This window comes from Phalacrocorax aristotelis, chromosome 5, assembly GCF_949628215.1.
Source record: "Phalacrocorax aristotelis chromosome 5, bGulAri2.1, whole genome shotgun sequence".
NCBI lineage: Eukaryota > Metazoa > Chordata > Aves > Suliformes > Phalacrocoracidae > Phalacrocorax > Phalacrocorax aristotelis.
This window is the reverse complement of record NC_134280.1, coordinates 69,012,768-69,032,569: the sequence shown is the minus strand read 5'-3', so window position 1 is coordinate 69,032,569 and position 19,802 is coordinate 69,012,768. Positions and strand designations below refer to the sequence as shown.

The 19,802-nt window shown below is 42.2% G+C and overlaps 1 protein-coding gene across 1 annotated transcript; it reads left to right on the top strand.

Annotated features, from left to right (window-relative positions):
- Nucleotides 1–6,356: 6,356 nt before the first annotated feature.
- Nucleotides 6,357–18,038, top strand: LOC142057138 (acyl-CoA (8-3)-desaturase-like). The gene is made up of 12 exons (XM_075092606.1): nt 6,357–6,575; nt 10,375–10,485; nt 10,940–11,137; nt 12,161–12,262; nt 12,454–12,582; nt 14,458–14,515; nt 14,942–15,018; nt 15,506–15,603; nt 15,951–16,047; nt 17,191–17,270; nt 17,468–17,593; nt 17,936–18,038. Exons 1-12 carry the CDS (start codon nt 6,357–6,359, stop codon nt 17,985–17,987), a joined length of 1,347 nt encoding a protein of 448 aa, XP_074948707.1. The 3' UTR covers nt 17,988–18,038.
- The last annotated feature ends 1,764 nt before the right edge of the window (nt 18,039–19,802 follow it).

The window sequence follows — 19,802 nt, the reverse complement described above, 5'->3', positions numbered from 1 at the left end:
CACAATTTCGGATAGCCAGAGCACACAGAAGTGTGTCTGTAATCAGTGTGTGCTCTGCACCGAACACAGAAAATACTATAAAAATGCTGACTGGTCTGAAAAAAACAACCCCAAATATATAACAGTGGAAAAACAAAGCGGGTTTGTAACAGGCATTTAACAAATTTAGCTTGGATCATGCTGTGTCTTATTTCTTCTTTGTAACAATATATAATGCTACCTGTGTGCTTGAGAGAGGGGCTTTTTAACAGCTGCTAAATTAGAATTTATAATTTTAGATCAGCTGAATTTAGATCTTAAAGCCACAGAAAAGCCCCTGGGGTTCTGACTTTCATGAAGTTGGAGGATGTGAAAGGTATATTTCATAGGAATAGCCAGTTAAATGAGATAAAACAGAAAAGTGCACGGTGATTGTTAAAGAGATTCATATCGTCCCTCCTTAAAAAGAATCTGGGGTGTGTAATTACAGGCGATGTGTGTATGAGAAGGTCACATCAGAATTGCAACAGCAAATCATGTCAAGTTTTACAGCTTCATTGTGCAGCATTGCAGCATCTTCTGTGTAGGGGTTTTAATAACTTAGGAGTGCAAAAAATTTATATAATATTGTTCAATGCCTTAATGCAACTTAGTGGTCTGTGGGGAGTTTTAGCTGAGAAGGTTCACAGTACTTATTACAGAACCTAATTTTACACGTTGCTATCGTTAACATGGCACCCATCTTGTTCTTTTATTGTTTACCCATAAAACACAACCCAAAGCTAGGAGTGACAGCGAAGTTTGCCACCACCCAAACAGCAGTATTTCACGGGTGTTCTTTTCTCTTTTGTAAAGGATATAAGAATTGCTTTCACAGAGGAAAGAACCCATGCGTTAGCTTACTACTGATATCTGGCTTAAGGAATGGAACAAAGTTAATCAAGACTTTGAAAATCTGGACTCAAATTTACCTCTGAATATCTAAACCCCTCGAGGCAGTGAAGAGGGCCTCCATTGCAGGCCTGAATCTGTGCCCTACAAAAAAAAAAAGCTTGGTTTTGCTTTTGTTTTCTCTTCCCATTTCTGAAAGTATATGATGTTCCTGAAAAGTAACCCTATCCAAGACACAGGGTGGTGTCTCATTAATTCAGGGTACACTAAAAAAAGGAAAACCTCATCCTTTTCTTCTGACTCACACAGCGTCTTTTAATGTTCTTATGAAGCAAGTAATTACTGGATTTCTTTTTTTTCTCCAAAACATTTCTTCAAAACAAAATCTGCAGTCTGCAAAAGTTATTTTCTCTTGAAAAGAATGAGGAGGTGTATCAGAATGTAGCCTTTTCCTGAATTATGGATTCCCAAATAAGTTTGGTGCCAGAGAGAAAATAATTTTAACAATTTCAGTTTCCTTGCTGTGTTTGGAAGGAGACACACCATAGACACAGAAGAGCGAGTCTTGAATGAGGGTCCATGAAGGAACACAGGTTCTGCCTACAGGAGTGGGATCAGACAGGTGCAGGTCAGGTCCCTGCCGGTGGTCAGAGCCACTTTAGGGCAGAGCATCCACGAGCCCTGCACAAAGGGAAGGTGCTGTTCCAGCATGGCTTCGGAGCAGTCAGGGCAGGGCAGAGCGTCTCAGGTCTGCCTGCATAGATAAGTGCAGCTGTAATTGTAGATGCTTGCCTCCAAGGTCACGCTTAAACTCTCTGTGCTGCTGACATCTAACACTGAAGACATAGAAACATAGAATGGTTTGGGTTGGAAGGGACCTTAAAGGTCATCTAGTTCCAACCCCCCTGTGATGAGCAGGGACACCTTCCACTAGACCAGGTTGCTCAAAGCCCCGTCCAACCTGGCCTTGAACACTGCCAGGGATGGGGCAGCCACAGCTGCTCTGGGCAACCTGTGCCAGCGCCTCACCGCCCTCATAACGAAGAAAGACAGGTACAACCCATAGCTGTCTGTCTATCTTGTATCTAAATCCTCCTTCTGGGTAAGACTGTACAGCTCATAACATAGATGTTCTTCATCCAGTCTTGCCCAGGAGCTTCACTTAGAATCATAGAATTGTTAAGGTTGGAAAAGACCCTTAAGAGCATCGAGTCCAACCGCTAACCCAGCACTGCCAAGTCCACCACTAGACCATATCCTCAAGCATCACGTCTACCCTTCTTTTAAATACCTCCAGGGATGGGGACTCCACCACCTCCCTGGGCAGCCTGTGCCAATGTTTGACAGCCCTTTCGGTGAAGAAGTTTTTCCTAATATCCAGCCTAAACTTCCCCTGACACAGCTTGAGGCCGGTTCCTCTCGTCCCATCACTAGTGACCTGGACGCAGAGACCGACCCCCCCCTCACTCCAGCCCCTCTCAGGCAGCTGCAGAGAGCGAGAAGGGCTCCCCTCAGCCTCCCCTTCTCCAGGCTAAACCCCCCCAGCCCCCTCAGCCGCCCCCCAGCACACTTGTGCTCCAGACCCTGCTCCAGCCCCGCTGCCCTTCTCTGGACACGCTCCAGCCCCTCAGTGCCTTTCTTGCAGTGAGGGGCCCAAACTGAACACAGTGTGGTAGGTGTTCTCACAACACGTGTGACAGATTTCATATAAAATTTAGTTTTCATAGAAAAAGTGGTCAAAAGAACCATAGGTGGCATCCTGTATGACAAAATTACTCAGTACTTAGAGGACTTGGCTGGAACAAGAGATTTTCTTAGAAACAACATTCTTCAGTGTGTCTCAGTACTAGATTCTCTTCTGGACCACTCTGTGCCAGTTTACCTCCAGTGGATTAAGTGTAAATGGCAAACGTTTACGTGATCCTGGATAAAAATGTTGACGCAATAACTATTGTTTCATCAGTCACGTACTAGCTTTCTGGAAATCTGCAAAACTCTGTCTGTCAAGTGCCTGTGCAAGGAGGCTCTTAGTCACAAAAGCAGCGATGTAGAATAGCTCTGTGCACGTATTCTAGCTCCCAGATGCGTATGACATAGGTTTTGGCAGGTGTGTGGGTAGTTGCTGCAGAACGCTGAGTATGGTGTAAATTTATATTCACTGATTTCTCAATAGTTTCTCTGGGTGAGCATGACTGAGGTGGCTTTCACTGTCTATCTGGGCTCTTCCAGGCAAGTCTGAAATTTGTTTGGTGACCTGGGTAATATAGACGGAGGCAGCTTCTGCTTTCAGATCGGGAAAGGACTTGTTTGAGGCTTTTTAATGTCATGTAATATCAATAGGCATTACAGGACCTCTGGATGGGATCTGATGCTGAATAAATTCAGACATTAAATACTATGCACACTGTTAATATGGAGGACAATTATCGTAGAGTTCCCAAACTTAATTCATCTAAGTAACGACAGTGGTTTGGTGGTTACTGGTACCCACAGTGTGTAACAGTGAAAGCCATGATTACTGAGCCTATACTGTGAAAGCCTATATAGTGAAAGCCTATACTGTGTATAGGCAGAGACATCCTGTGTTTGCTCACTCCCATATGATCCTGGCTCTGTATTCTCCAGCTCCTCGTAGACCAGAATCTAAACCCACATTTTTATCTGCTTCTTTTCAGGCAGCTGCTACATTTACAAGTCTGAAAATAAGACGATGGGAAGGGTTTTTTGTACTTTCAGCCAGCTATGGAGTCACTTGAAATTTTTTACATGTATATATATAAAAAAAACAACCCATATGCAGAAATTTGCAACAAATATTGCATATTTTATTACCACCACCTCAAGTACTGAACACGATTTATGTAAGACTCTACACACATTCCATGCTAGAACTTGAACACATCATTAGTGTGGATACTCTTAACTTTTATTTGGAGCAGGATGAAGGGTTAAAAAATGCAACGTGACAGCACAATAGAAAATCCTTCCATGCTTTTATCACTGCCTTCTAATGAATTTCTCTTTTACCTAGGGTGGTTCAACCATTGCCACATGTCAGGAACATTAAACGGTTGCTTTGGGCTTGACTGATTAATTTGCAAGATGCTACACGATTTAAAGAATTAGAATTACATAATTTACAGTTCTGTGTCAGCCAGAAAGACTGCCCACTCCATGCAGGGCTGAGGGCAAGGTAGGTGTCTCTGCTATGTGAGATTTCAGCTCGCTCTATCCAACAGGTTTTGGGCTACTGTTAATTCACTGAGAAACACAAGGCAGCCGAAAACCAAGGCTTCACATTTGCCACTGTGTGTGCAGCCTGAGACTTGAACGGAGTTTGCTAAGAAGGATAATTGTAAGCTGAGAAGCTTCATGGTCGCTTATATCACAAATACCCTGTAAACGCCATTCCAGAGTCCCTTAAAGACAAACTCTTCAAAATAAAGTTATTCTACATAATTTAAGTGCTGCCTTTCTCCTGATGCAGAGGCCGATCAGAGCATCTCTGCTTTGATCATCTCTCGCCTAGGTTTCCTGCATGCCGTCTGCTTGGGAGACAGGGAACGCAGCCATAGTTTCATCTCACCCTGCTGGGGTACCTTGCTCAGGGACATAGGTTGGCTTCCTTATCTTTCTGTCCTTCCTGAAATCTGCAACTTCAGCTGAGTTTTTTCAGTCCATCTCAGAACTGGGAGCTCATCACAACCACCACTTTCTGTTGAATCACAATAGGTGAATTGTCTGTGAAAGTCACTGTCACGAGAGGTAGTTGAGGCGTAGAACTTGTTAGGTTTCACACAGGGACTGGACATCATTGTAGACAATATCTGTGGTTACAAACATAATACATTTATGAACAGAAATAAAAAGTTTGGGGTAAGGTGGGAAACATGAATCGGGACTTAACTCAGTATTGCATTATAAAGGGGTAGGATGGAAACCTAATGAGGACAGACTATACCATCCCTGCCTACTGCTTGTATCTTCCTCAAAAGCACCCACGGCTAGTAATTTTGGATTAAACCCACCCCCCCAAGATTAAGAGAATCCTAAATCTCAAGTAGGGCAATATTTCCTATATGTGGGCTTAGTTTTTTCTGGGTCACCTGCAAAATTGATGTGACTTCACAAGAATCATGGCATCACCTTCTCTTTGCTATTTATTACAGCTGAGAACTCTTACCTCTTTACTGCATAGCAGACCCTCTCTGAACATCAGAAATGTTTAGACTTTGGCTCTACAAGACTAATATTTAAGTGAAGTTAATTATGTAAACAGTGCCATTAAACACGGTTTTAGAAACTCCTCATCTACAGCCAAACTTGGTGTTAATAGTTGTTGTTATTATTCTCAACCCCAAAATCTCTTAATGTCTGTTGTTGACTTATGAATGAATTACTTGAACAATGAGATGACTGAATGACTGGGGTAAACACAGGAAACTCTGAAAACAACATTGACAAAACATTGTCCATGTGCAAGCTGAATTAACAGGAGATCAATCATGTTTTCTTAATGTGTTTTTTTCTTTAATCTGGTGGTGTTTTGATCAACAGTGCTTTTAGTTAATAAAGGCACGTGAATTTAGTGTGCCAGGGTCAACTCAGTAAATTTCAAAGGCCGAGGACAACCTGAAGTTTTTGGGTAGCGATGGGACCATTAGGAGATACTTTGTGGGGAGACCGCAGACCTTGGAGCATTCTGCTGTTTCCACCGTGCCAGTGTACAAGTTGGCTCTATGCCCTGAAGGCAGGAATTACAGTTGAATGAGAGACGTTAGCAAACATATTTAATAGCAGCTTTTGGCTCGCCACACAAGCTCCTTTACAGCTTTGCATTTTGGTGCTGTATGACTTTATGAAGTTCCACTGCATGGTAAATGCAGGATTTCCTGATGTTAGTGACTGGTTAAAGGGTTACAGGATGCTGACAGTGCTTCAGTTTTCTAAGGTCACTGAATATTTGCTGTGGAAGAGCTGCCCACAGCCTTCCCCAGATTTCTCTTCTGGCTAAGCCCCATATTGACTCAGCTGTGTGGAAGCAAGTTAACAGCTTACCTTGGCCAGTTCCTAATGCTCCATGAAGCTGATCACTTAATAGTTCTTTCTGTCATTTTGCCATCCCATTTAACTGAATAACAGATAATTTTCCTAAGTCTTTCTGTTTATGCACATTTGTATTCGGTGAAGCAGTCTACAGTTCTCATGCGTAATCAGACATTCCAAAGACAACTCAGAAAAGACAAGAAGGAACAGGGCTTTTATTCAAGGGTGTGTCAAAGTGTCCGCTGTGGATGTGGAAGAGGAGGGAGCTAGGGAAGGGTGTGTTTGGGCAAGGGGAGCCAACCAGCCCTGGAAATACAGGGAGTGGCCTGGAGTGGGACTATATAACGGCCAGGCTGAGATGGTTCACCCTCTGCCTGGACGCAGTGCTGCAAAGCTCAGACTAGTGAACCTCAGTGCTGACTGCCCATCTACCAGTACAGATGGCTCCCCAGACTGGCTCCACTGAAAAGGAGACGCGACCTGTTTCAGCCTTTCTACAGCTTTTCACTTGGGAAGAGATCAGAATCCACAATGGCCATGGTCAAGGTCAGGAGCAATGGCTGGTGATTGACAGGAAGGTTTATGATGTCAGCAGGTTTTCCAAACAACACCCTGGAGGCAGCCGAGTTATTAGCCACTATGCTGGGCAAGATGCTACGGTAAGGTCTAGGAGGACAGTGGAGGAAGGTGGTTCCATTGTCAGGGCAGGATGACATGGTGGGACTCCAGTGGAGAGTGCTCGTGGTAGTTGGTCAGATAACGTAGGGGACACGTCTGTGCTGTCTGTAAAAGTGCTCTTCTTGTTACCCTGAAGGTCAGAGTTACCTGCTATGCAAATTGTAAAGCTCTGTCTAGGCTCATTACGCCCTGCTGTAAACAAAGCAATATCAATGCAGGTTGTCTTGCCACTAGGCGTGATCAGGCAAGCCACCTTCCAGATACTTGAAAAGCGTCTCAGTTGTAGCCGTGAGAAAGGGAAGAGGGCAGGAAACAATATGCTCAGTGCGTATTTTTACTTTAAAGACTTCTCGTTCCGTGTCGCGTGGATGGGATCAGTGATAATCAAAGATAGAGCTTGGGTAGGTAGATCGATAAGACAGATATGGAGGAGGTAATATCCAAACATAAAGTCATTTTGGGGGCAGTGAAGCAAGAGAAGGGGGTACTCAAGGAAGTGGCACTATTTTGTACAGCTAAGTGGAGAAGGGAGTCTTGAGCAAAAAGGCTATTTCAAAGCTGGGGGGGTAAGAAAGAAAATACAGGAAAAATGACTGGGGAAGCATCAGAATGACGGTTGGCTGCAGAAGATGAGGAAAGATTCTACAAATAATCACTATTTGAAAATAGATTTTCCAGAGATTCCTGCAAAGTTCTTTGGTTTAGTGGATTTCTCTAAAATAATTTGTTGCTTGTTGGCAGAAATAATAAATTCTAAGCAGAAGTCACAGACTATTTGCTGAAAGTAGACACTGAATTTCTGAGTAGTCAGAAATATGTGCATTAGGAAGATGACCAAGATTATGGCATAAACTTATGGTGTGGGAGACCCAGATTTAATTCTTGTCATGACAAGACTTTTTGACTTCAAAGAAGTTGCTTAGCCTAATTCCTCAGGTTTCAGTCTGCAAAATGGGACAGCACTTCTGAACTCATGGCCCAGAAAGGATCACATTGGTTATTTTTCACGTTTTACTCCTTTTGTCCTACTTGAAACTGAGGCAGAAAAATGCCTAGTGTTCTCAAATGAAGAAAAAGAAGGCTTCTGAGCCTTGTTGATTTTCTTCTCTAGCTCGCTGACTGGCAGATACAGCCCTGTTTTAAAGAGTGGGTTGAGTCCATTACGCAGCACCTGCATAACATGATGTGGATTGCGAACAGTGCTGCACTGAAGAGGGGCCCACTCGTCCTGCCCACCAACCACTGCCAGCTCCCTCACCAACGTGTTAGCTCCCCAGTAATTCTGTTCCAGTAAACCTCCTGTGTGCGCTAATTCACCGTAGTCTCCTCTAAAGGGGCTTTAAGCATGCTAAAAGTATTGTTTTAATGAAAACTGTGTTTTTACTTAAAGATTAATTTTAAATCAACACAACCCTTTCAGATGGTGCTCTGTGCCATGCTGTAACGAGCTTACTGCAGCAGTAGAGACAAACCTTGAGGCTGCCACTCTTAAGAACGTAAGACCAGCCATACCAAGCCAGCCCAGGGATCCCTGTAGCCTGGTGCCATCTCCTGCAGCTTCTGTTACTGGACTTTCACAAAGGGAGTCAGGAATACAGAATGCATGGAACGATTTGTCCCCAGGCTATGCCTTCCCAGCTTCTGCCCCCACCAGTGTAAGGATTTGCATTTAGATTATTATGCATTTTAGACACCCAGGGGTTTTAACCACAGTGAATTTGTCTGGTATGAATGAGCTTAAAGAATGACCTTTGATCTTACTTCTATTTACAGTTACAATCTGTTTTTCCTCATTATTACTTTTGCACATTTTAAACCTACTCCCTGATAATTTCATTATTGTTTGATGAAAGCAGTGAATAAATCTTCCATCATTTTCTCAGTGCTACTTATGGGTTTTTAAAACTCTTTAACCTGTTACCTCTTTTCCAAGGCTAATACGAAAGCTGTTCCAGAACTCTATTCATCTTCTTTTACTACATGTAGTTGTACTACATCCCTTTGAAGACAGAAGGACCAGAACTACATGCAGTAGGTTGTGGATACACTGTGGAATTATGTTGCATCGTAACAACATTCTTCTGCCTTGCTCTCGATTTTTATTCTGCTAATCCTTATCATTCTTTTTGCTTTTAAAATGCTGCTATGTTCATATATTCTGAGAAATACACACTTTTACAGAAAAGCAGGCTGGAAAGGTGTCTCAAAAGACTGCCTGATGCATGACTTTGCCTAAAGCCAGGCTCCAGGATTTTTTCCCAAGTACTCTTGACTACTCCAGAGCTCATAATTGTATATATACGGTGAGAATTATCTTCCTCTAGAGCTCATACTTATATATATATGGTGAGGATTTCCTTCCTCTGTGCAGATTACTTTGAAAATATAGACAATATGCACTGCAGAACATTACAGTGATGTCAGATGTTAGAGGTTAGGTGTGTTGCAGATGGTAGTCCTTAAAGTTAATATCTCATAAGATGATAATCAGGGCCTAAGAGCAGGGAGGAGAAAAGGCAGGTTGCAGGACTGAAAGGCTTGCATTTCTGTGATACTGATATTGTGGATAGGAAATTCTGCCTAAAGGGGTTCTGACTTCTGTTGCTAAGCTGCAATCTAGATATGTAGAGCTTGGCTCAGTTTTAGAATTCCTGGCAAGAGGGAGCTACATAAAAATGTAGAAAAAAACCGTAGGGTGAGTAGCACAGAATCATAATGGAAAGATTTCCCCAGTCCTCTGGCTCTGGACAGAGTTATTCATTTGTCACTGTGGCAAAGTCACTAGATATCCGTAGAAAGCTAATCTGTCCAAAAAGTCACCTTGCTCTGACTTCTTCTAGGCTAAAGTACTCGGAGAGAGACTGTCTCTAAACAAGAAACCCCAGAGGCATGTCAGACTGCACAAGGGAAGTTCCCTGTCCTCTTCCAGGGACTTAATCCTGACCAGAATTTTTGTGTGATGTGGTCACTCGCGTTGATCTTCAGAGCCAAAACCAGCAAGTGCCTGGCTGCTCAGACACTGAGGATTTTGTTAGATCTACTCTTTCTGGAAGACAGAAGAGTATGATCAGCCTCTTTACCTTTCTTCTGGAAAATTGACTGAGGACATGAGCTAAAGAAGAGTTTTGGTTTATCTGGATTTTCATCCTTTATTCCATGGTTTATATTTGATTTTGAAACTGGTATTTCAAATGGTTCTTGGACAGACCCGTGTGTGTCACTACTGTTACTCAGTTCCCCAAAACATCAGTCTGAAAACTTACAGGACACTATAAGAGATACCCAGTTAGTCCTGCTGTGTGTGGAGCTTCAGCATATATTTCTTATGGCCCTAGTGTAATAAATACAGGATTTTAAAAACATCATCCTAAGCATGGCAAAGACACACCTCATTCATTGACGTGTTTTCTCTTAATATAAGGAAAAATCCCATCCATAGGGCAGGGCTGCTGGCTGGAGCCTTCTAGGGAAGGACTGTGCTGAAACAAGCAGATGAAAGAGCATGTTTCCCTCCGCAAAGAGTTTTTCATCACACACTTTAATCTTTATTACCAGCCTCGCCCAGGTAGTTTTATGAAATCTAGTTTCTTGAAACTTCTCCAGCTTCCTTAGGCCAAGCTCCAGTTGATGGCAAAGAACTACAGGAGCAACCAAAGGGATGAAAATGGACAAAGGAAACTGGATTATGTTTTATAACAAAGACCTGGGAAGAGGAGAGGTTCAGCATCTGGTGTTTAGTCACATACCTTTTCTTACCGCCTTTCTTTGTGTGTTTCTCAGGATGCCTTTGTAGCATTTCATAATGACAAGTCTCTTGTGAAAAAATATTTGAAATCTCTGCTGATTGGGGAGTTGGCACCAGATCAACCCAGCTTCGAGTCTAATAAAAAAGTGAGTGTCCTAAAATCCACCTGTGGGAATGGCTTGGGTTTCAGTATGAGATGAGACGGAAAATAAGAGAGCTAGCAGAAATAATTTCTGAAGCAGCACACGTGACGCTGTGCCATAGGCTGGGTGGTGGGGAGGCAGCTGGCAGCAGTTGGGCATGGAAACATGCACTGCCCCAGAATCACTAAATCCACACCTCGGTGTGAGGAATGAGACCCAGAGCCCCAAATTCTGCTCAGGTCTTCCCACTGTGACATCCCGGTAACAAAGCCTGGCCGCACCTTGTTTTCCAGTGTCAAAGCAAAACTAAGATCTATTGATCTCGTGCTCATTTTTTTGCACAGAGACCCCTCTGATAGAATGTCTCCTCTGCCTTCCATGGCTACTTTGGGATTCCTGGGGCTGCTATGTTACCTTTTCAAAGTAGGCAGTATATTAATACTCACTTTACCCACAGAAATCCCTTTTAGAGGATTTTCGTGAGCTGCGCTGCACTATTGAGAAGATGGGACTTCTGAGGCCAAATTACATCTTTTTCTTCCTGATTTTCCTTCACCTCTTGGTACTGGATGCTGCATCCTGGCTTGTGGTCTGGTACTTTGGTATATCCTTAGTGCCTTTCCTGGTTGGCATTGCGTTCTTCACCATTGCTCAGGTAAACTGCTGACAGCCGTTCCACGTTGCAGACGTGTTTGGCTCTTCCAGATGGAGAGGATTAATGAAACGTTCATATCCCAGTCATTGCTTTACTGCCTCTTCTTAGATCCTGTAATATGGCTGAAGACAACAGGACACAATTTCTGTTGCCTCCAGCAAATCTAGTTTTGCCGACAAGCTGCTCCTAGGGCTGGTGGGGTGTTGCGGAGCTGGCAGTTTCACAAGATGGGATGAGCTGATCTAATCACTTACCCCAGCAAAAGAGGGACTATTTCATTCTCAGCTCCACTTTTGGCTCCATGTTCCTTCTGTTTGCTGACTGATGGCTCTGGTGTTTGTTGGGTTCTTTATGAGCCAATCGCACTCACTAGCCCTGAATAGTTTTCTGCTGGTTTAGTAAACTGAATCATAGAAGGGTACTACACCTGTCAGGGTTGGTGTAGGGAAGGAGGGAACAGGACTTCGTGGCCCTTAGGTAGGAGAAATTGGAGGGTGAGGGGTGGAAGAAAGCATGATTTCCTTAGTAGTGCTGAGACCTTAGGTTTGTCCAGACATCTATGGAGCAAGAGTGAAGTAACTAATTTTTTAAAGAATCCATTCTGTTTGCCTAATATTTGCTAAGGCAAATGTTCCTCAAAGATCATTCTTGTATTTCCATGGTAATATGAAATGCAATGAAGCTATGGATCTGGAAATTCTTACACTTTCTAGCTGGTTACTTGGAAATTATGTATTTGCAATGGGAGCAAAAGACTTCCACGCTGTAACAGCCAAATTAATTGTAATGGCGCTTTGCTGCTTTCCCTTTAGCTGCCACAATAAAATCAATAAAACCAGTATCTGGCATTGAGCAGCTTTAGCTGACAGTAGCCTAGAAGGAAGTTCTTGGCATTGAGCACGTAGGATAGCAGGTAGTGTTCCTTCCCCAAACCAGAAGAACTATGAATTACAGAGACTCCCGAGGCAAATTAACGCAACGCTGCTGTGATTCTGTTTCCTCAGTGATCCTTTTGTCTTCCAGATCCAGATGGGCTGGTTCCAACACGATCTGGGACACTGCTCTGTCTTCAAGACGCCTAAATGGAATCGACTTCTGCAGATCGTTGTGATAAATGTTCTGAAGGTAATTGCCTCACAGTGGGAATATTGTCTGGGGCTAATCCAGCCTAAGCAATGAATGGGAGTGTCCCTATATTCAGGCAATATTGCCTGTGAGGGAAGTGTGATGCAGTCATCAATAACAGGTGGATAAATAGTGATGTAATTGTTGATATTGTTCTAGTTTGAAGCCCTGGTCTTCAACTTTTCCTGCAGGGGTTACCAGCCAGCTGGTGGAATCACCTGCACAACCAGCACCATGCCAAACCCAACTGCTTCCGCAAAGATCCTGACCTCAACATGCACCCTCTCCTGTTCAGCTTGGGAAAGACTCTCTCTGTGGAGGTGAGCATTGGGATGGCTGGAGAAGCAAAGGTTTTGAAGGCAGAAAGCTATAGAGTGAGGTATAATCATACCCCAGATTGTGCCTTTCTGCATAATCTCATGGTAATTTCCAAAGTGTTCGAAGGTCTGAGATTCTCATGTACTGACTGGGTATTATGATGCTTAGGCACCAGCTCCTGAGAAGCAAAGTCTTAAAATCAGTGCTTAAGTTCCCTGTGTTGCTGGAAGAGCAAGGTAAATGCCTGAAAGGCAGGCCGAAGAATGAGTCAGTCACTTGCATTAGCGTTAGATGTTCTTAGTGATCCTGTAGGTACCGAGTCAGGTGTTCCCTCTGGGTCCTTCTGGCTGCGGGAGCTGTTTGGCACCTAAATCCTTCAGGACCAGAATAGCTGTTATGCACAAAACACAAACGTAGCAAATTATTTCTTAATCACAGATTTGATGGCTCTCATAAAAGTAAAAACCATGAACAGACCGTCACTATATCTGTGTGGCTTCTGATATCATCAGGATAGGCAGGGTCTCTTTTGCTTTTTCTTTCTCTGGCAATTCTGTTTACTCATGGGCCTCTTTGCTAGATAACCAGCCTCTCAGAACGACGTCTCAGTCCCTTTCAGCTGGTAATAAGCAAAGAAATTACAGCTCTTTAATGCAAGTGGAAAAATTCCAGCCCTGCTGTGTCAGAGAGACTCCTGTAAAGCGGTTTTATACAAAATACTTATTCATAGAAAACTGTAGGCTGCAACTGGGAAGGATTATGACAGTGGTCTTCCAAAAGATCTCTCATGGCCACGTACTAGCATGAGCACCTAGAGTGGGCTGGCTGTGCTAGACTGGGTTTGATGGAAGTGAAAAAATGTAGGAAATTATCTCATGTCTTCCTGCTTTTTAACAGAAAAAAGTCAGGCACGCTGTGGATGGGCAAAATGGATTTCGGTGATCCCATTTAGTCCAGTTCATTTGTTTTGTTTCAGTTTTGAGCCAGTGAGGACATTTTTGAGGTGGCCAAGGTTTTTTCCCTCACTAATAGGGGAGCTCTGGAAATAGTTTGCTTTACCACCTTATTATTTTGTCCTCTGAAGAATCAAAAGCACAAAATTTGCAAGTGATGTTAAGAACCTGTGCAAATAGTGAAAAAATAGACTGTGAAGAAATAAATTTACTTGTTCTTTTTGTAAATACATAATCTCTTTGCTGTTTCGTGTACTTGAAGGCAAAGTATCCAACAAAACAAAAAGGCAGATGTCTTTATAGAGTATTTACTACTTTGATCTCGGAGTCATTTTAGGATAGCATCCAAATGCTCGTGCCATTTCTGGTCACTATCTCTTCTATTACTCAAAAATTTGGGATTTCTGCATCCTATCTCATCTGATACAGACATTCAGATGTAGCTTTCACAGCAAACTCATCCTGCATTCGTCATCCATCAAGTTCCTTGTCTCAGTTTTCACGTTAATACCCTGTTCCTCCCTGAGACCCATAGTCTCAGCACTCTATGGTGAATACGGGGAATTGGTTAGATTGGACTTTCATTGCCATCACTGGAAACTTCCCCTACAAAATTCAAATGACTTGTGAGTATTTTTGGGGAGTTTTGAGCATTTTTGTATCCTGCCATGAGTTTTGGACCTCGCCTAAAAAATGGCTGTGTTCTGACATTGGCATAACGTTGATATCTGGATAAAGAAGCTCAGATGAAATCCACTTCTCTCCATTGCTTTGGAACTTCAGCACCTGCTTTTCAAGAAGAGGGGTTGACTTAGAGAGATGAAAAGATAGTTCTCAATGTGTTCATTAGACAGGAATAAGAAATAGGTTATGAAGTGTCTCAGGTCTCCAACTGCCCCATTACAATGTCTTTTCATTTTTTAGCTTGGAAAAAAGAAGAAGAAGTTCATGCCTTACAATTATCAGCATAAATATTTCATCTGTGAGTATCCCCCCTTCCTTGCAGTGCTGTAGGAGCTTCACCTAAAAATCACAACTGCATTTCCTCCTCAAAATAAAGATTTTAAAGATACTCCCATTGAAGTCACAGCTTCAGGAAGCTTCCTTCATGTTAAAGAGGGTTCACGTGAGGAGGAATTGCCCCGTATGTCTCTGTTAGGGTTATGTGACGTTAGGTAGTAGATGAGGATGAATCAAGTGTAAGGAAGAAAGGGATGGGAAAGAAATGAGGAAGTGGTGAGATGAAATGAGGAAGAGATTATGTGGATGCATGAAATTTAGTGTAAATGGAAGACAGCGACTTTTCTTCTCCTGGAAATAAGAATCTTTCTCCTTATGAAGAATATTCTGTAATATTTATGACGCAGTGAAATTATAAATGTCTCTCTCTTTTCATTCTTTCCTTCAGTATTGGCCCCACTTGCACTTGTACCCTTCTTCCAGCTGTCTATATTCTACTTTTCAATCAAGAGGAAAAAGTGGTTGGTAAGCACTACTTGCATTGTCTAGAAAACTTTCAAAAAATGTCACCTCTCCACGGTTATATTAACCTTCACCTCAGCTGACTGTGGGGTTTAAGACAGAAAAAGCTGATTCTAGGCTTGCTGCAGCAGGAGTGCAGTCAACGGGTCCAGGGACAATTCTTTAGAAGAGGCTTTTTAGCCTCTTAGCAGCTGAATAAAAGTTAACAAAACTATCAGACCTAGACAGAGTGTGATTACAGGGCTGTTTGCTGGTCTTTAATTACTGATGGTAAAGTGAGCGTTGTGTGAATATTACAGGGATACACTCAACTTGAGGCAGAATGATGGTGTGGAGCTTACTCTGGATACATAAGAGATCAGTGAATAAGAACACATTTTATGCTGCATTTCAAGTAAAGGGGAGAGGAGGGAGTGGAGGGATTTGATCAACAAAGGCTTATTTTAATCTTTTGTTGTTGTTTGGTTTTGTTCTTTTATTTTTTTAACAGGACCTGTTATTGATTGTGTCTTTCAACATCCGAGTCTGTCTCATGTATATTCCTTTGATGGGATTTAACAATTTCATGGTGTATTACTGGCTGTCCAGGTAACACACAGCATACCCAGAGTCCCCGTGACTTGTAAACAGCGTTGAGCTTCAATGAAATAAATGAAAACTAGTCATACTCACTAAAATTTTCTCAGAAATAAATAGCCAAGAAGAAACACCATAACTTGGGCTGGGGACGGTGGCTGCTCAGGGACATCTGCAACTACAAATCTAGTGGTTCTCAAAAGAAACTCCAAAAGCTGGGAGGCAAAGGAATGGATAAGAAAATCCAGAATTATGTAAAAGCGCTCTTCTACTTAAGACGAGGTTCAGGAAAGTGTTTTAATCATAAATTTGAATGGGATTAGAGATATGATAAGTGTTCCTTATGTTTCTCTGGCCAGGTACCTAGAGAGTACCTGGTTTATTTGGGTGTCGCAGATGAATCACATTCCAATGGACATTGATTATGATAAGAACAAGGACTGGGTATCTACTCAGGTGAGAATCTCCCTTCTTCTGGAAGAGCAGGTCTGCAGTTCTGAATTACAGGACAAAGACAACATTGTTCTTCTCTTAGCTTTAATGCTGTGTTGATGAGGTCTGTCCTTGCTGTACAGGCATGCATTCCTGTAGTAGCCAAAACATGCTAAACTTTAGCTGGAAATCAGGACATCTAGATTTTAAAGAAATTTATTTTTTCCCTGAAAGGTTTTGAAACATTTTTTCACAACACATTTCCCTTCATATTATTAAAAAGTACTCATAGAATAGCAGTCAAACTCCTTTTTAGGCCAACTGAAGAGAAGCAAAGTGGGATTGGATACCTTTATTTTTTACCCTGCAGGTTACAGGTTTACCGCAGATAAGATACATTAGACAAAATTTAGGTCTGATAAAAATGAGTATGTGAATAAAGCTTTACTCACATCTATATAACCTCCAGCAGTATAATCCCACATAGTGGGTTCTAAACATTTGTCTTTATATTAATGGAAAAATTCCCAGCCTGGTATTCATCTGACCAGATCTGGATGTCTACATCTGAACAACCACTACACTCATGGGCAAGAGAGAGCCTTTTCTAGAGCATGATTCATCTTACTCTAAAATAGACATCTAAATCAGGTCAGATGAATGGCATCATAAAAATGTATATTTTCCTCTACTGACTCTAAAGTAATGAGCTCAGATGCAGATTTCAAACTAACGGTGTCTAAATTAGGTGAGAAGAAGCCTGTGGGCACAGATGTTTGTCCTCATACTTTTGCATCTGACTCCACTTGTACTGGTTGGAGGAGGCCAGAAGAATGGCTTTTGTTTCTTTATTGGGCATCTTTTCCTTCCATCCAAGTGAAAGATGTGAGGAGAACCTCTTAAAAGAATCACAGTTGGAGTTGTGTGCATGCCAGTGAAGAAGTTGTTCTTTCTGAGCAAAGAGCTGGCTAAATGAACCTATATCCCAGCAACCCTCTTCAATCTAGACTTTGTTTAATTCTTCAGGGCAATGAGACCTATAATCCGGGACACTAAGTTGCCTTTTGTGCTAGGCAAGGATGGGTAATAATTGCTGCGGTTCAAATCTCAGAATTCCAGAAAAATAAAAGCTAAATCATGTATTTCTTTGGTCTTTTTTCCTCCCAGCTCCACGCAACATGCAATGTGAACCAATCTTTGTTCAATGACTGGTTCACTGGGCACTTGAACTTCCAAATTGAGCACCAGTGAGTATGATTATGGGGGGAAGAGCGGGAATAATATGGGGCACTTAAAAGTGAGAAAGACCATGTAGTCTCACTTGAAAGCATTCAGGAGACCCTTTGCTCTCCTTCTAGAGGTGGGCAGGGAAATATTTTGAACAGAGGGAACAGACGGAGGTGGAAGCAGTCTTACAGTAGCTCTCTCTCATTCAACTCCACAGCCTTTTCCCCACAATGCCTCGACACAACTACTGGAAAGCGGCTCCTCTGGTGAAAGCCCTTTGTGATAAGCATGGCATTGAGTATAAAAGCAAGACTTTACTGACAGCCTTTGTAGATATTTTGCAGTAAGTATCAATTGACAAGATAGTTTTGCACTGTAATAGCATGCAAGGGAGGGACATAGGCAACCATTTCAAATCAATATCCATGGAGAGATCGAACCTAGAGTTTATTTAGGTTTTTCTAAAGGCACTTTTAATTTTAAAAAGTTTTCAAACTTTCAGAGATTATTTTCTCTTCCTTAAATCCTCTCAGTTCATTCCCTGTAGTTAGATTTTGAGATGTCCATGCAGCTTTTAATTCATATTTTCCCCATTTCCTTCTTTTTACATCTAAACTACAGTTTGCTTCCCATGAAGTTGAATATTGTCTCCCCATAAATGATTTTTTCCTTTCTGTACTTGCAGTTCACTGAAGGATTCTGGGGAGCACTGGCTTGAAGCGTACCTGCATGGATAGAAACTGGCAGCTCTCAAAGGGAGCCTCCTCACCAGACAGCTGCTGCAAAGAGTCAGCACAGACCATCAGTGTGTGTGTGTCTTCTGGCATAGAAACTCGGGAGCTGGGCAAAGCTAATTTCAGTAAGAATGGTGGGAAAGTGGCTTAAAGATACATTTTTTTCTTGATCCCAACCATGAACCTCTATTTTTCCTGCTCTCAATCTCAGAATTTAGAGCCATGATGAACTGGGCCTTCAAACTGGGGAGAAGTAACTCTTGAATCAGCTTGATCAGTTTACTTCATTGGAGGTGCCAACTCATTGCTTATGCAAAAAGCCTGAAATTAAATTCTTCACAGAGTCATAGAATCATAAAATGGTTTGGGTTGGAAGGGACCTTTAAAGATCATCTCGTCCAAACCCCTGCAGTGGCCAGGGACACCTTCCACTAGATCAGGTTGCTCAAAGCCCTGTCCAACTTGACCTTGAACACTTCCAGAGATGAGGCATCCGTGACTTCTCTGGGCAACCTGTTCCAGTGTCTTAGCACCCTCACAGTAAAGTATTTCTTCCTTATATCTAATCTAAATCTACCATTTTTCAGTTTAAAACTGTTGCCTGTTGTCCTATCACTACAAGCCTGGTGAAAAGTCTCTCTCCATCTGTCTTATAAGCCCTCTTTAAGTACAGAAAGGCTGTAATAGGGTCTCCTTAGTGTTTTTGGTCCAGTGGATTGGTGAAAATGGGATAAGACAAAGCAAACTGCAGAAAGTCAGGACACATTAGGACAGGGGAGCTCTTTAAGGGATATTCTAGACTAGATAGAATAAGTATGCAAAGAACAAGATGGCCTGGGGAATGTCCCCGTCACTAGCAACACTACTTGCTCTAACTACTTTGGCATTATAACGTACTGTTCATGGATTGCATAGGGAAGCAGGTAACTAGGTGCTAAGTTTTACACCTGGAATAGCTGGTTTGAATACAGTCCAAAGAGTCTATATAGCATGTATTATTTATAAGCATCAATATATGTATATATTTTAATTGAGTGGTGACTGTGCTCTCTGATCAGCTTTCTGATGTAGGCCAGCCTAGGTCTAGATGTAGAAGCCTAGGCACTGAGGAGTAGGTCCAGACTGCAAGGGTATTTAGAGTACTTTTGCTTTCATTAGTTTTTATATATATTCGTTTTTATCTAAATGCTTACTTCCCAGTGATTCCAAGGACCTGTGGACATCTACATTGGTTGTTAGGCAACTAAGTACATTTGTGGCTTTATTCCTATATCCAGAAAAGGAAATAAATCATACCTAATTCTGTCATCCCATGAGGGCCTCTTTAGGCTGTGCAAAGTTCTCTTCTCCTGCAGCATCCCCAAGAACCAGCTCCTTTCCTAGAACTCTCTCTTACCAGTTTTGTACCTAGTACTTAGCTGTTTGGCTCCAAGAAGGACCTAGTCCCTCCCTGCTTATGGTCCAGGACAGCTTCCACTAGTGGAAGGTGTAATGACCACCTGTGTAGAGGCACAGTAGCTCTCCAAGAATATGATTGGTTTCTGAGAGAGCCAACAAAATGAAGAAGCTGGGAGTGGGCCTACAGTAGAATATTTTCACTGAAAGTGCTTTAAACTTCATGGGAAAGGTAAACTGTAAATGAGGAGAGATGAGCATTGAATAACAGACGAAAGGAACAGAGGATGTATGAAAGAACAAGGACATGTGTGGATATTAATTCATAGCAGGAAAAAAGAAGGGGGAAATCTGAGTGGTGATAATGGTTATTTGGAAAAGCTAGAATACAGGAAAAAAGAGAAATAAGAATATCAATAAAGC

What these genes read in the sequence shown, in the direction of transcription:
- LOC142057138 (XM_075092606.1), top strand. Translation starts at nt 6,357, where the DNA reads ATGGCTCCCCAGACTGGCTCCACTGAAAAGGAGACGCGACCTGTTTCA. An exon ending in TCAGCATAAATATTTCATCT is followed by an intron (nt 14,516 to 14,941) that starts GTGAGTATCCCC and finishes TCTTTCCTTCAG; the next exon opens with TATTGGCCCCACTTGCACTT. An exon ending in AACTTCCAAATTGAGCACCA is followed by an intron (nt 17,271 to 17,467) that starts GTGAGTATGATT and finishes TCAACTCCACAG; the next exon opens with CCTTTTCCCCACAATGCCTC.